Genomic DNA, 13,814 nt, shown 5'->3' on the forward strand with positions numbered 1-13,814 from the left:
CCTCCCAGCTGGCAGCTCTGCCAACACCTCCACCCTCAGCATTACGCTCAGGTCCTGGAGACTAGGAGGAGGGCTAGGAGGATCCAGACTTAGCATCTGGGAGCGTACTAGGGGAATCCAGTCCACTCAGACTTATGCTCTGCTTGGCTATCACACCTATGCACCCTGCACTGAAAAATGAGCACATTGACTCAAAGCATGGTGATCATCTGCGTTTTATTTGCACCTCATTTGCGAGCTGTTAATTTCCAACTCAGTTCCTTCCACTCCAAGTTTCTTCTGTCCCATTTCCCTCAAATTTCCCTGATGCCCAGAAAAAAATACTAGTTGGTCTTTACCATGGTAGACTAAGCCCTCTCAGCAGGCCCGCTCTGTTCTCTCAAGGGACGTCTTTGTCCAAGGCTACAGCAACAGCAGGAATCCTCCCAAGACCACACCTTGATAGCAGAGAATGCTGGAGCTTTTCACAGGGCAGAATTGATTTGTGTGTGTGTGTGTGTATGGCAGGGGGGTGTTATGGTGTAAGGGTAGCAGTATGCTAGGCAGAGGTGGGAAAGGCCAGTTGATTGATTTGAGGACAGGACTCTAGAGCTGGAGCCCAATCTCTGCCCTGGTGGATGCTCTCCACATCCTTAGAGGTGGGATTGAGTCCCTCCAGCTACCACCACTGTCTCCCCAGTGATGTAGCTGGCGTCTTCAGAGCACAGGAAAGACACGATGCCGGCACAATCCTCTGGCTTGCCTATCCTGGGAAGCAGGGAAAAAGGAAGGGAGTAAAAATCAAACAGGGAATGGAATTTGCTAAAGTATCAGGCGATTTTTCAGGATCAGTGAATTGTCCATAAAATAGGGCTACCATTATTATAAGCTGTTATAATTCAATAGAAGCATTAATACTGTACTCTGCAAAAACCACGACACATTATATTCATATAATATAGGGATACTTTGTTTTTTAGAGAACTCAGGACACCAAAATCCAAAGTTATATAGATAACCTGGCTATTTCATTCTTCAGAGAATTTGTTTCACATGTGTGCATACTATTTGAATATCAGAGAGTCTGTGAGACAGTAAATGATTTGTTTAAAATGATTCCATTTGTACAGCTTCAATTCACAGACAACTTTTTTAGGAATCTATTTTTGTCTCAAAGTCATTTTGTGAGATTGTGCTAATTCTCAGTGTTTGTATCACTGATTGCATAGTTAGGGAACACTTTAAGTGCCATAGAATGCTCTAGAGGTGGGTGGAGTGGATACTTCAAACCTAGAAGGACTGGATTAGTGGTTCTCCATCCTAGCTACACACTGTTATCATCTGAGAGGCTCAACTTCTCCCTCCCTCCCCTTCCCCCACTAAAGATGTCTAGGTCCTGCCTTGGACCAATTAACAAAGAATCTCTGGGAGTGAGGCTTGAGCATCTGTGATTTCACAACTACTCAGCTGATTCTAATGTGGATCCAAGACTGAAAAGCACGGGGCCAGATCATTCACTGTGGCTCAAGGATGACAATGGCCTGACCGATTAATGGACTAGGCCTGCAGCTCATGCCTGACATGAGAATGGCTTTGGGAGCACTTGAGAGCGTCTCCCTCCTCAAGCAGGTGTTGCTGGTACGTGTCCTTGAGGGGACAAGGTGGAGGAGCTAAAGACAAGAGAGCTCTGGGAAGCCAGAGACTGGAAAGAGGCAGAGAACGTAGAGGACAGGGAGCCAGATGAAGGTGCCTGACCTTTTGGGGGAAGAGGCTAGTTTTCTTAGGCAAGGGAAGTTTGGAGACTTTTATTTGAATTGTAGGATCCTTTTATTTGAACTGTAGGATCATCAACCTGAGCTTTGGAAACATGACTCTTTTTATTCAAGGGAAACTAAAACAGCATGCTTTGATTTTGGTTTTGGTCCCTGATCCTTAGGGACACCCAGAGGTGGAGGCAAACACCCAGGTGGAGAGAAGAGTCAGGGCCTCCCCCAGGGCTCTGCTCTGCTAAACCTGGATGCCTCTGTGTTTGGTTTTTGCAAGGAGGCAGACTCCCTGCACACACCACTGTAGTGACGCTCTGTTCACAAACTTGTGAAGTCTGTGTGTTTGAAGCAAGGAAAGGATGGCTGTGTTGTCTGCGGGCCCGAGAGATGGCAAGCTATAGGCTTCGAGGGACCAGACCTTTCCATCTTTATCCCTCCTCACCCTCCCCTGTGACAGCCTTACCTTTTGATCTGCATGGCTGCTTTTATGCTCTCCTGTCTTGCCTGATCCTCCCATAACTGCAGGAAAAAGGAAAATCTCTTCCTGTGAGGGACAGTGAAAGGACAAACTGCCTGCCCTCACATCTATTGAGAGGAAGGATGGAGAGGTGCCCCCTTCATTTCCTAGTCCTTCCCAGCTCCCAGTCACCACCCACGGCCCTCTTCTGCTCTGTTCTCTTCAGGTCCTAAGGAGGCATTTTGGTGGGTTGCTCCAGGTCTCATCCACTTAAGGAAATACGAAATGGCCTGAGTGGCATCTGAATTCCTCAGTCTCACTGTGCACCTTAGGAAAGGAGAGTGTGGGGATCTGGTCTGGACACATGGCTGGTATGGAGGGGGAGGGTGGAAAAGCCCAGGGCAGGGGGTGGAAGTGGTTGGGAGCTCAGGATCCAGGAGCTGGGCTCCTCCATTGAGAAGATGCCCTTTAGAGTCCCAGTGGGATTCAGGACTCCCCTTCCTCACCATACGGCTGAAGCTAGTCTTGATGAGTCCAGGCGCCAGGCAGTTCACCCGAACATTCCACTCTGCCAGTTCGATGGCCAGGTTCTTAGTGAGGCCCAGCAAGGCTGTTTTAGAAACGTTGTAAGGACCCAGGCTCTGGGGAAAGGAGAGAATTGGGTTAGTCTCTTCAACTCCAGCTCATTCTTGGTGGAGAATATCTTAACATAAGATAGAACGGGCAACTAGTAATAGGGCATCTCTTGTTAAAGAGGGTCCCAGTTAGAAAACTGTCTTATGGCAAAACCGCTCCTAGGTTAGCATTTGTGGAGGCAAGGCCTCTATTTCACTGGAAGGTGGTGTGCAAAAGGGGATACACATTTCCTAGGGTGACTGGAGGAATGGGAAGTGCAGGGTGGAGGAAAGGATAAAAGCAGCAGAGAAGGGGGTTCTTACAGGAAACGGGCTGTAGGCTCCTATGGAGGACACGATCACTATTGAGCCGCCTCTGAAAAAAGAGCAGAACGGCCCTGCTGCCACGGACCCCTGCCTCGGCCTGCGAGGGGCCCAGCGTGCCCCGGCCCCCTCCTTCCCTGTACCCTCGTTTCGCCATCTCTGGCACCACTGCCTTTGTCAGCAGGGCTGCGGCCTTCACGTTAATGTCCAGAATCTGCAACAGAAAGAAGAGGGGGAACAGCATGAGGGTCTTCAGAAGGCTGCAGAAGGCAGGGTGATGGAGAGTTAGAGTGGGGTCCCCAGGATCTGTTTGTTAGGGTTGGCAGAGGTCCTGGAGATGATTTACCCAGAGCTTAGAAGTGAAGACACCATGGCCCAGGGTGAGGGAGCTTTGAGAATGACAGCCAGAGAATGACACATTTTGGGGTTTCGGTGAGAAGAATGGAGCCTGCTTCATCTCGTTTCCTATGTCTGAGCTGACCCAGTATGGATCTGAACTCTCAAGGCTCTCTTGGACTTGAGCTGGACTGTCTTCCAACTAGCGAGAGCCTGGGATTTGGGCTGGCTTCCTGGACCTGCCCCAGAGTGAGCCGTGATTCTCAGGGAAAATGTGGCCTGACCTCAGGCACTTGGGTTTGTTCCAGCACTTTTCTGGCTTCTGAGTTAGGGAGGGAGATGCTCTTGGCCCTCCAGGATCAACTGGCTGGCTGGATACTTATTGGCACATGGGATCATGAGGAGGCACTATTGGGGGAGCTGGGACATAGTCTAAAGTCAAAACTGTACATCTGTAATTTAAAACAAATGCATGAGCCTTGTTTTCATTGTTCCAGGCACTGCTGGGATAGTGCCCTCCCATTCCCCCCATGTAACTGTTTATTTTGAAAAGTTTCACTCTTGCAGATAAGTTGAAATAGAGGGACAATGAATATCTGGATATCCTTTAACTACATTCACCAGTTGTTGACATTTTGCGCCATTTGCCCTAACTATGTGCTTATGCAGCTTTTCCCTTACCCTTGGAAGGCACGTTGCAGACATTATAATACTGTAGCCCTAAATGCTGTAGCATTATTTCCAAATAATAAGGATGTTCTTACATACCACCATTCATTATCACACCCGAGAAATTTAACATTGAGAATCATGATTTTACTTAATATACTGTCCATAAAAAATCTTTCCCAATTGTCCCCCAAATGTCCTTATTTTAAAAGTCCAGGATTCAATCAAGGATCAACCACAGCATTTAGATTTGATGTATTATGATGTTAAAAAAAAAAAGCCAACTAGAAAGAAAAACTACTCAGTTGATAACTGATTTTCATGTGGTCCCTATTCAGACTGCTCATGAAAGATGTTTCTCTGCTTTAAAGAATATCAATCAAGAACTGACTCACTGAAGACCATTTTGGCACTTTGGTCTCTATGTCTGTGGGACACTGATAAACAAACTAGAATATTTTAGTATCCTTAAACTTCAGTGTTGAGAGATTATTAACGACATCAGGGTAAAAGGCAAAACCATGGGAGATCATAAAAAATTTAGCATTTCCAAATCATGTGGGAGTATTAACCTTAGTAAACAAAGACAAATCTTTCAATTAAGGCTTTATAATTAAAGAATGTAGGTGTGTGATATACCTTATAAATATAATGTTTAATTATACACCCTCACATGAAAACCAATATCCTGTTCTTGAATTTAGACATCTGGATCTCAGATGTTCTTGACACTGGAGTTAAAAAAGAAAGAGTGCAAGTCTTTTTCAAAGACTGTATGTCATAAAGCGGCAACTTAGTTCATTTCACTAGAATTGATATTTCACTTAACTAGCAGCTATTAAAGTTTTCCAACTAATGGAAAATCATTCATTTTTGGCAGCTGAGAGGGGGAAGGGTGGTGTGTAAGTCTGAGTATATTAGTTATTGGCATATTAGCTGCCATGCCTGCTGGAAATAAACCAGGAAGAAGAGCTTGGATAAGCCCACGGTGGTAGAGGGGAGAGAGCTGGGGGAGGGAAGCAGAAGACAGTTAGCAAGGAGTCAATGAAAACAAGATTGCGAAGCAGAAATGAAAAAGAAAGACAGGGACAAAGGCAGCCCCCCCACCTCCATTCGCCCTTTACCAGGTGCGCTGCAGGTGTGTGGCAAATTGCGAGGACTCCTCACATTCACAATGCACTCAACAAATGCATTCTAAAAGCAGATTGAGTGTGTGCCATCCTCTGAGGCCCACCCCTGCTGCTCTCATCCCTCCTTACCTTGTCCCACACCTCCTCGGTGACGTCCATCAAGCTTCCAAAGAAAGGGTTGACGGCAGCATTGGAGACCAGGATGTCCACGCCGCCATGAAGCTTCACAGCCTGGAGAGGAGGAAGGTCTGAATTAGGGCTACAGGACAGTAAGTTCAGTTCAGTCGCTCAGCCGTGTCTGACTCTTCGCGACCCCATGAACCTCAGCACGCCAGGCCTCCCTGTCCATCACCAACTCCCGGAGTTCACCCAAACTCATGTTCTTTGAGTCGGTGATGCCATCCAACCATCTCATCCTCTGTTGTTCCCTTCTCCTCCTGCCCTCAATCCTTCCCATCTCCAGGTTCCTATGCAATATTGCTCTTTACAGCATCGGACCTTGCTTCTATCACCAGTCACATCCACAACTGGGTATTGTTTTTGCTTTGGCTCCATCCCTTCATTCTTTCTAGAGTTATTTCTCCACTGATCTCCAGTAGCATATTGGGCACCTACTGACCTGGGGAGTTCCTCTTTCAGTGTCCTATCTTTTTGCCTTTTCATACAGGACAGTAAGGGAGGTGCATTTATCAATATTGGTAAGGGTTCCTTCTTAGGGACAGTTGTCAAAATGAACTCTTTTCCTTAAAACATTTTCTCTTCAAAAGCACCCCAAGCTCTGCTATTGTTCATTCACTAAACAGTGTCCAGGTCTTACAGTCCTGATGACTGTAACCTGCCAGGCTCCTCCGTCCGGGGGATTTCCCACGTAAGAATACTGGAATGGGTTGCCATTTCCTTCTCCAGGGGATCGAACCTGCATCTCTTGCACTGGCAGACAGATTCTCTACCCCTGAGTCACCAGGGAAGCCCCAGGCTCTACTGCTAAAACATTTAAGGTTGTCTCGTTTCTTCTGCAATCTCTTCTTCCTGCTCCCACTTCTTCTAAGGCTGTCACTGATCCTTTCTCTTTTGACTTTCCCTTTCGGAACTCCTTTATTCTCATGGCCTCAGCTTTCACCTCAAAATCCATTTCTAGACCCTTCCTATTTTATCCTAGCCCCATTTCTCCAAGTGCTTACTGTCCAGTTTCCCTTGAATGAGTTACCATTACTCAAACTGAGCCTGTCCATATGTACCTGAATGGAAAAATGAGTTTAAATAGACCCACAGAAAGTTGCCACTGGGAGGGGCCTTTGAGATCATCTTGCCCAATGTCCTCATGGTAAAGGTGATAAAACTGAGGTTCAGGGAAGTTCATTTCTCAAGGTCATATGGCTCAGTAATGACATATCAGGACCAGCTAAGAAGAGGAATTCTGCTCATTGAGTCTTTGGAGAGGTGATATGCTCAGGGCACAAGGCTAATTAGGGGTGGCAGAATTGAGTCTCTAACCCAGAGCTAATTCATAAGAGTCCTCCAAAAGTGAGTTGGGGGCCACTATGAAACTGGCTATCCAGGAGGGCCACGATGGAGGAGACGCCGGTCTGGGCTTAAAGCAGTTCCACGCTCAGTTATGATGCCTTTTCCTCCCCTCCCCCACCTTCTGCTTTTATTTTTTGGCCTGGAGGCATGGAAGATTCAAGGCAGAAACTGAGATTTAAACTGGGAAAACCAAGAGAGCCAACAGTTAACCTCCTTAATAAACTGTACGTAGGTGGTGAAGGCACGTGCTGGAGTAACGAATAGCCAGTCTTTCTGCCAGCATTCTGCCACTGGGCAAACAGACTTCACATTTGCCCAGACTTGGCAATTTTGATGCCTTGGGCAAACGGCGCTAAATGGGCCCTCAATCAACTTTGTGCTTCCCGATTTGGCACACAGAGGGGTGTTATTAACAATGTGTACCATCTGCTAACTCCCGTTTTTAACTAATTATTCTTGCTAACTAGGTGCTAAGCTCAGTTGCTTCCACACTGCTGAGGGGGATGCCTGGGCTGTCAACACGTAAATTTAACACATTTTAAGATCACATAATCTTTGCAAAACCTCTATCAGTACTCTCCTGCACCGTCTATATTTTGGTGTCCAGGTCACCTGCCTCGGCTCTGTGTAAGTCTCAAGGAAAACGTAGGATGAGTTAGAAAGTGATGTGTGCTGGGCCGAGTGCAGATGTGTTAGGGGTGGGGAGCCAGCGGACTGCCGCAGAATTGCCTGGAGCGCTCTTCCGGTTGGTCTGTGCATCCCGTCCCCTTCTCCTTCTAGGCCTATCAGCGTGGACAGGAGAGCAGGCTGGCTTTTGACTGAACAGAGACAGAGAACCGTGGAAGATTAATGGCAAATTTGCTATGACCACCCAGGTGTCTTCTAAGGCTTGCTCTAAATTGTGTGATTGCTACCCTAAAGTGGTTAAGAGTTGCTTGCTCTGTGTTCTGACAGGTCTTTTTTTTTTTTTTTTCTTTTTTTAAGTAGAATCAAGTGGAGAAGTGGCTGATCTGGTTTCAGCTCATGTTGCCTTTGAGAAGCTTCAAGGTGCAGCTTAGGAGGCCACTGGGGAATAACCATGCTCAGGGCAGCAGCTTCCCTCATCACAGGCTAGTGGCTGGCTATAGGCAGGACACATCTCAAACTGCCAACAAGTATCCTATCATTCTCCACTCGACACTGGTCTTTTCAACTACTTGAGAGTCAATTTTGATTCATCCCGCCTGGTCCCATTTCTTGACACCAGCCAGGGGGAAAAATTTTGGTTGGTTCCCACTAAACATCGCTTAGGCACATCTGTTCTTCCTGCCACTGCTCTAGACCCAAGTGACAGCATCAGCTTCCTCACCAATGTCCTTGCCCAGAGTCTTCATTTCTCCAATATATCCTTCCTACCAGTGCCAGATTATTGTTCTTTAGTAATTATTTCCACCTCACTCAAAATCTCGCGTGGATTCTTATCTCCTCCAAGAATGACTAAACTCCTTTGGGAGGCCATGGAGGTCCATGTCCCCCATCCTTCCCACCCAACCCATTTCCTACCAGGGCTCCTGAGCCTGTGCTCTCACACTGTGGGTTCACAGAGCACCCCACCCTCCCTTCCTTGACTATCTGCTCACTTTGCAGAATCATTTGGGATCCTGGCCCTAGGCCATCTGCCTAGTCCCACCCACTCCTCAAAGTCTAGCTCAAACCTCACTTCTGGGTCAGAGCTGCAGGATGGGCAAAGGGGACCTAGCGAGGGCCCAGAAGTCACCTTCCCAGCAGGATTTTGACAATAAGTGGCCACATACATTTCACATGACCACTAGTTGGTCCAGGATCCCAGGTGGCTCCCACCCTGAGGATCAAGGTCTTGGGCTCTGTCCAGCAGAGATGGCAGAGGTGGCCAGGCATGGTGGCCTTCTTGGACCCACAACTGACTGTCTCCAATGCACATTTGAGCATCTGCCAAATGACTCCTGACAAATGGAATAACCTGTGGTGTTTACTACGCCACTGTCTACAATCGTTTCATGCCCTCCTTGTCTAAGAGTACCCAAATTACTTCCACCGCTTTTCATTCTGTCAGCAGAGTATCTTTTGCTTCCCATCCCTGGGTAGATTCTTCCTGCCACTCCAAGAAATAAAGAGTGTGCCCTGAGCCTAGGAAAGAGTGGCCTCCTTTGTAAGATGTTTACCTGCAAGACTGGTGCCAACCAACTCTCGACACTGGTTTAGCCACGTTCTTTGAGACTAAAGTCCAAGAGGGCACCTAAGGCCTGACCTGGTAGGGAAATGCTTGGTAGATTGTAGGTAGCTTGGCTTCCCTGGTGGCTGCGACGGTAAAGAATCTGCCTGCAATGCAGGAGACCCGGGTTAGATCTCTGTGTCGGGAAAATCCCCTGGAGAAGGGAATGGCTAGGCACTCCAGTATTCTTGCCTGGAGAATTCCATGGATGGAGGAGTCTGGTGGGCTACAGTCCATGGGATCACATGACTCAGTGACCAACACAAACACACAGGTAGCTGGTAAGTCTGGGTTGGCTCATACCTCTTCCCTTACTGGTTGTGGGACCTTGGGGTGTTGCTCCAGCTTTCTGAACCATTCTTTAAACAGGGAGCATAGTCCCACCCTTGCTTGGGTTGTTGTTTGCAGATAACCCGTGAAAGGCTCGAGACAAAGTGAATGGCACACGGTGGCTGAAACAAAATGGGCTGCCTCCTATAGGTTCCTGGGCACTCAACTTTATAAACTGAAAAACCGGGGATTGATTGTTTCTTAGCCTATAGTGGGAATGCCTATTTACCCTTCTTATCTGCCCAATTAGACTGGAAGCTACTGGAGAACCAGGACCAACTGGAGTTTTTTGGGTGCCCCAAGGCACAATGCAGGGTAGAACAGTAGAGTGTTTTTTGGTTCTCTCACTGAAATGGGATGATTCTCGGAGACAGAACCGAAAGGCATACATAAAAATGTGCTGGTGGACTGGTGTGGGTATGTGGAATGCACTATTTTATTTTAGTGAACAGTGCTGGTTTGGATTACACCCATGTTGTCTAGGAAGGCCAGTGCAGGCTGCCTCCTTTCTGCTGTCTCGTGGCTCTGGACCTGTATGTCTGCTGCTTACCGTGGCCACCAGCCGCTCCCGGTCCTCAGCCTTCCCTACGTGGCACACGGTGCCCGAGACGCTCAGCCCTTCCCCTTGCAGTGCTGCCACTGCCCGGTCCACATTCTGCTGCTTCCGGCTGCTGACCACCACGTGGGCCCCGTCCTGCGCCAGACGCCGGGCGATGGCAAAACCGATCCTGTGGGCAGAGAGAGAGAAGGACTTTTAAGCCTGGTACAGGAAGAGGGGGAGAGCATGGGCTCTTAAGTCAGGCTGCTTTCTGTAGGACCTCCACCTGTTAGGATTAATGGCACAGCCATTACCATACAGATGGACATGCTTAGCATCTTTTTGGCACTGGTTTACTATTTTTATTATGGTTTTGGCCCTCAGTCTAGGTTCCCAGGAAGTGATAACACCTTCCATAGGTGTTATCATAGGCTCCATACCCTATAGGGACTGAGGGGAGAGAGAAATGACTTAGGGGTATAGCAAGCAGCAGTGATTTCCATGATTGGAGAGTCTCAGAAAAGCCTTTACCCCTAAATAATTTCCTTAGGACAGTAGTCTACATCATCTCAATATTCTATTGTTAGTTATGTTTTGGGGTACATATGAAACGGGGTCTCTGGTTCAGTCAGTTCAGTTCAGTCGCTCAGTCGTGTCCGACTCTTTGCGACCCCGTGGGCTGCAGCACCCAGGCCTCCCTGTCCATCACCAACTCCTGGAGTTTACTCAAACTCATGTCCATTGAGTCAGTGATGCCATCCAACCACCTCATCCTCTGTCATCCCCTTCTCCTGCCTTCGATCTTTCCCAGCATCAGAACTGAACTGACTAGTTATATTTTGGAGTACATATGAAACTGGGGGTCTCTGGTTATGAACATAAATTTTTTACATTCATAGGAGAAAGGGTTATACATTAAAAAAAAATTATCTACCTGGCTATATGGGTCTTGGTTGGTCCATGTGGGATCTAGTTCCCTGACCAGGGATTAAACCTGGGGCTCCTGCATTGAGAGCATGGAGTCTTAGCCACTGGACCTCCAGGGAAACCCCCAGGGCCACACATTTTGCGCTTGTTAGCCATTTGCTGCCAAGTCGCCTCAGTCGTGCCCCACTCTGTGCGACCCCATGGACTGCAGCCTACCAGGCTCCTGCGTCCATGGGATTTTCCAGGCAAGAGTTCTGGAGTGGGGTGCCATTGCCTTCTCCAGGTTTCCCCATTTATATGTATTCTAACTTTGTGAAGAGCTGGCATCTAGCAGGGGTCTGTGGGAATGAGAAACAGGGTAGGTCACAGTGGCTGGTAAGAAACAGGCTGGGCAAGAGAGGCCACAGTATACTGAACTAAACAAGAACCTGGACACATGACTTGTGTCCCCTCTAGGGAAGGGGCAAAGTTCTGTGAGGCTCCTGGGGGTGCCACAGTGGGGGTGTCTGGAACATTTCCACAGTCGGTGTAGGCAGTGCATAGGGTGTTTGAAATCTGGACTGTCTTGGACTTCCGGCCTCTGGTCTTCCCAGACTCTAGGTGGAGCCAGTTGATTGGGGCGGCCCAGAACCCCAGGAGACAGGATAGACGGGGTAGGGTGAGGGGCAACGCCAAGGCGGCGGACTCGAGCCAGGGGCGGCAGTGACAAGAGCGCTGTTAACTGCAAAGGTGGGGGGAGCGGAATCTGAAGGGGGCTGCAGGCCAACCACGTGCTGCCTTTCTTCCAGGGCCAGCTCTGGCCGCACGGGAGGGCTGAAGAGAGGGCGCGGGAGGCCAAGGACAAGGGGTATCACCTGTTTGCAGACAACGGGGGACTCAGAGACTCACTCGGGCACTCACCCGTCAGTGGAGGCCGTTACTAGGGCCACCTTATTCTCCAGCGGGTTCCGGCGCGCCATCCCGCAGCTGGCCATCCGGACCGACTTCCACGACCGCGCACAGGCACCCAAAGGCAGTCGCACCTTCAGCATGGCGCCGGCCGGTTCAGGGTTCTGCACCGCCCAGGGGAGGTGACAGTGGGGCAGGGCGAGGGGCAAGGCGAAGAGTGAATCGCCTCCTGGCTCGGCGGCCCGCTCCCCTCCCAGCTTCTGGCTCCCGGATCCCGTCTCCCCGCCCCTCTTAAGCCCTAGATCGGGACAGCTCCTCCCGCTCCGCGCGGGCCCTAGGCCAGGGGAGCCGGCCGTGGCCAAGAGCGCCCCCTGCCGTTTGTGGCCCCCGCGCCCCTAGATCCCCTGCTCGCCCTGGCCGGCCCGGCTTGGGACGGTGCTGTCGGTTCCGGTTCCCTGTGGGGCCCTCCCCACCTCGGGGAGCTCGTAGACTTCCTTGTCCTCCCTCTCCTCCTCCCACCTCTGCTTGCCCACGTCAGTTCTTGGGGCAGAGGGGACTTTAACTGTTTGCTTTTGCTTCCTAGAACTTCAAGGTGGGTTTTGTTTTCCAAGAAAGTCTGGGTCCACGTTTGTGACAGCTCAAAGGAGGCCAGATGTTTTGAGATTGCTCATGGGGGTGAGGCTCCTCCTGAGGGTCTCAGGGGAGCCTGGAGGAGCCTACGGGAGACGCCTGATGGAGAGGAGCAGGGCTAGGCCTGCACTGCCCTTCACTCTGGCTCAAGTTCTCCTCCATCCCCATAGGCCTGGAGGGTAGACTCTGATCACCAGGGGTAACCAGCGTGCAGAATTAAAGATCCTGACCTGACAGGATCTCTTATATCCTCCGCTCTAGAGAACTTCTCTAGGCCTAAGTGGTAGCAAGGAGGCTAGAGTGTCCCCTAACCAGTGGTGGAAATTCAGAGCACTCAGGAGCACTCAAGTGCTTCATAATCACTGTGTCCCCAGGTCTTAGCCTCCATCCTAGTTCAATAAATATTTGTTGAATGTAAAAGCATTTTATAAACTTTGAACTACTAAACACATAGTAATTATTGCTACCATAGAGTAATTATTATTGCTGCCACAAGCCAGGCTCTCCATCTGTAAGCTGAGGGTGCTGGGGTAGATGATAGATAAGGTCCTCTCCAGCTATAAATTCTGTGTCCAAGACTTCAGCCCCTACTTCTCCCAAGTGGGCTGAAATGATCTCCCTCCTGGGTTTCTGGGAGAATTAATAAATCTGGATGGCTTATGATACACTGAAGAAAGGCCCGGCAGACCCAGTGTCAGCATCTGAATTGGTTTAACCCTGTGGCCTCCAAATGCCAGACTGAGAAGCTGTGTAGATCCAAGGCAAAGTTTTCACTAGTTCAAGGCAAAAAATAAAAAGAAAATACAGTGTTTCATAAAGCTAAGCTTATTTAATTTAAGAGATAGTCCTTTATTCTGGGATATGCTTTTGCTCTTTTTAATTATTTTTTGGTGTTAGTCTTTCTGTTAAGAGAATATGATGAAAGCAGATGGGTAGGTTAAGAAAAGGGTTGTTAGTTGGTGAAATCACCAGTCTGGCAACCTGATGTCAATCCCTACAATTAGAGGAGAGAGAATCCCGGTCTGTGAAATTCAGTTCCGGGATTGCTGTTTAACAGAATTCATACTTGCTAAAGGTTCAGGTAGTACATGTGTAGGTCAGCTGAGCAGCCAAAAAGATTTCAGCATCTAAAAGTGTATGAGTAGTGAATGATATAACAAACATGCACTGGATTTATAGTTTATTCCTCAATCGAGATGTTATATAGCTGTGATATTCAGCACATCTCGATGAGATAAGAGAGCTTGAGTCTAATTTTCCCCATGTGTGGGGAAAACTGACTCTGACTGGTGCCCCTCAGTCTGAACCTCATGAATTATTGACAACAGAGGCTGGATAGCATGACACTCCTCTTCCTCCTGACCTGTTCAGAGCTAATGCACTGTGGGAACCCTTCCCAGGGCTTGCTACCTGCCTGTGGGGCTGGGGGAGGGGATTTAGGACTGAAGCAGAGCCTCTCAGGGCTTTGGCTC

The 13,814-nt window shown here is 48.8% G+C and overlaps 1 protein-coding gene across 2 annotated transcripts; it reads right to left on the reverse strand.

The window, feature by feature from the left end:
• Positions 1–199: 199 nt before the first annotated feature.
• On the reverse strand, positions 200–11,870 carry LOC101119050 (dehydrogenase/reductase SDR family member 4). 2 transcript variants are annotated; one of them, XM_004010321.6, is made up of 8 exons: positions 11,725–11,870; positions 9,910–10,087; positions 5,405–5,506; positions 3,284–3,354; positions 3,141–3,192; positions 2,709–2,843; positions 2,209–2,264; positions 200–747 (listed from the first exon to the last, which is right to left on the reverse strand). In XM_004010321.6, the coding sequence occupies exons 1-8, from the start codon at positions 11,853–11,855 to the stop codon at positions 633–635; spliced, it is 840 nt and encodes a 279-aa protein (XP_004010370.1). In that variant the 5' UTR covers positions 11,856–11,870; the 3' UTR covers positions 200–632. The 2 variants fall into 2 exon arrangements, with proteins under 2 accessions (XP_004010370.1, XP_060274926.1); XM_060418943.1 differs by having other exon boundaries at positions 200–2,843.
• Between the last annotated feature and the right edge of the window lie 1,944 nt (positions 11,871–13,814).

The sequence above is a fragment of the Ovis aries genome, chromosome 7, assembly GCF_016772045.2.
Source record: "Ovis aries strain OAR_USU_Benz2616 breed Rambouillet chromosome 7, ARS-UI_Ramb_v3.0, whole genome shotgun sequence".
In the NCBI taxonomy this organism is placed as follows: Eukaryota; Metazoa; Chordata; class Mammalia; order Artiodactyla; family Bovidae; genus Ovis; species Ovis aries.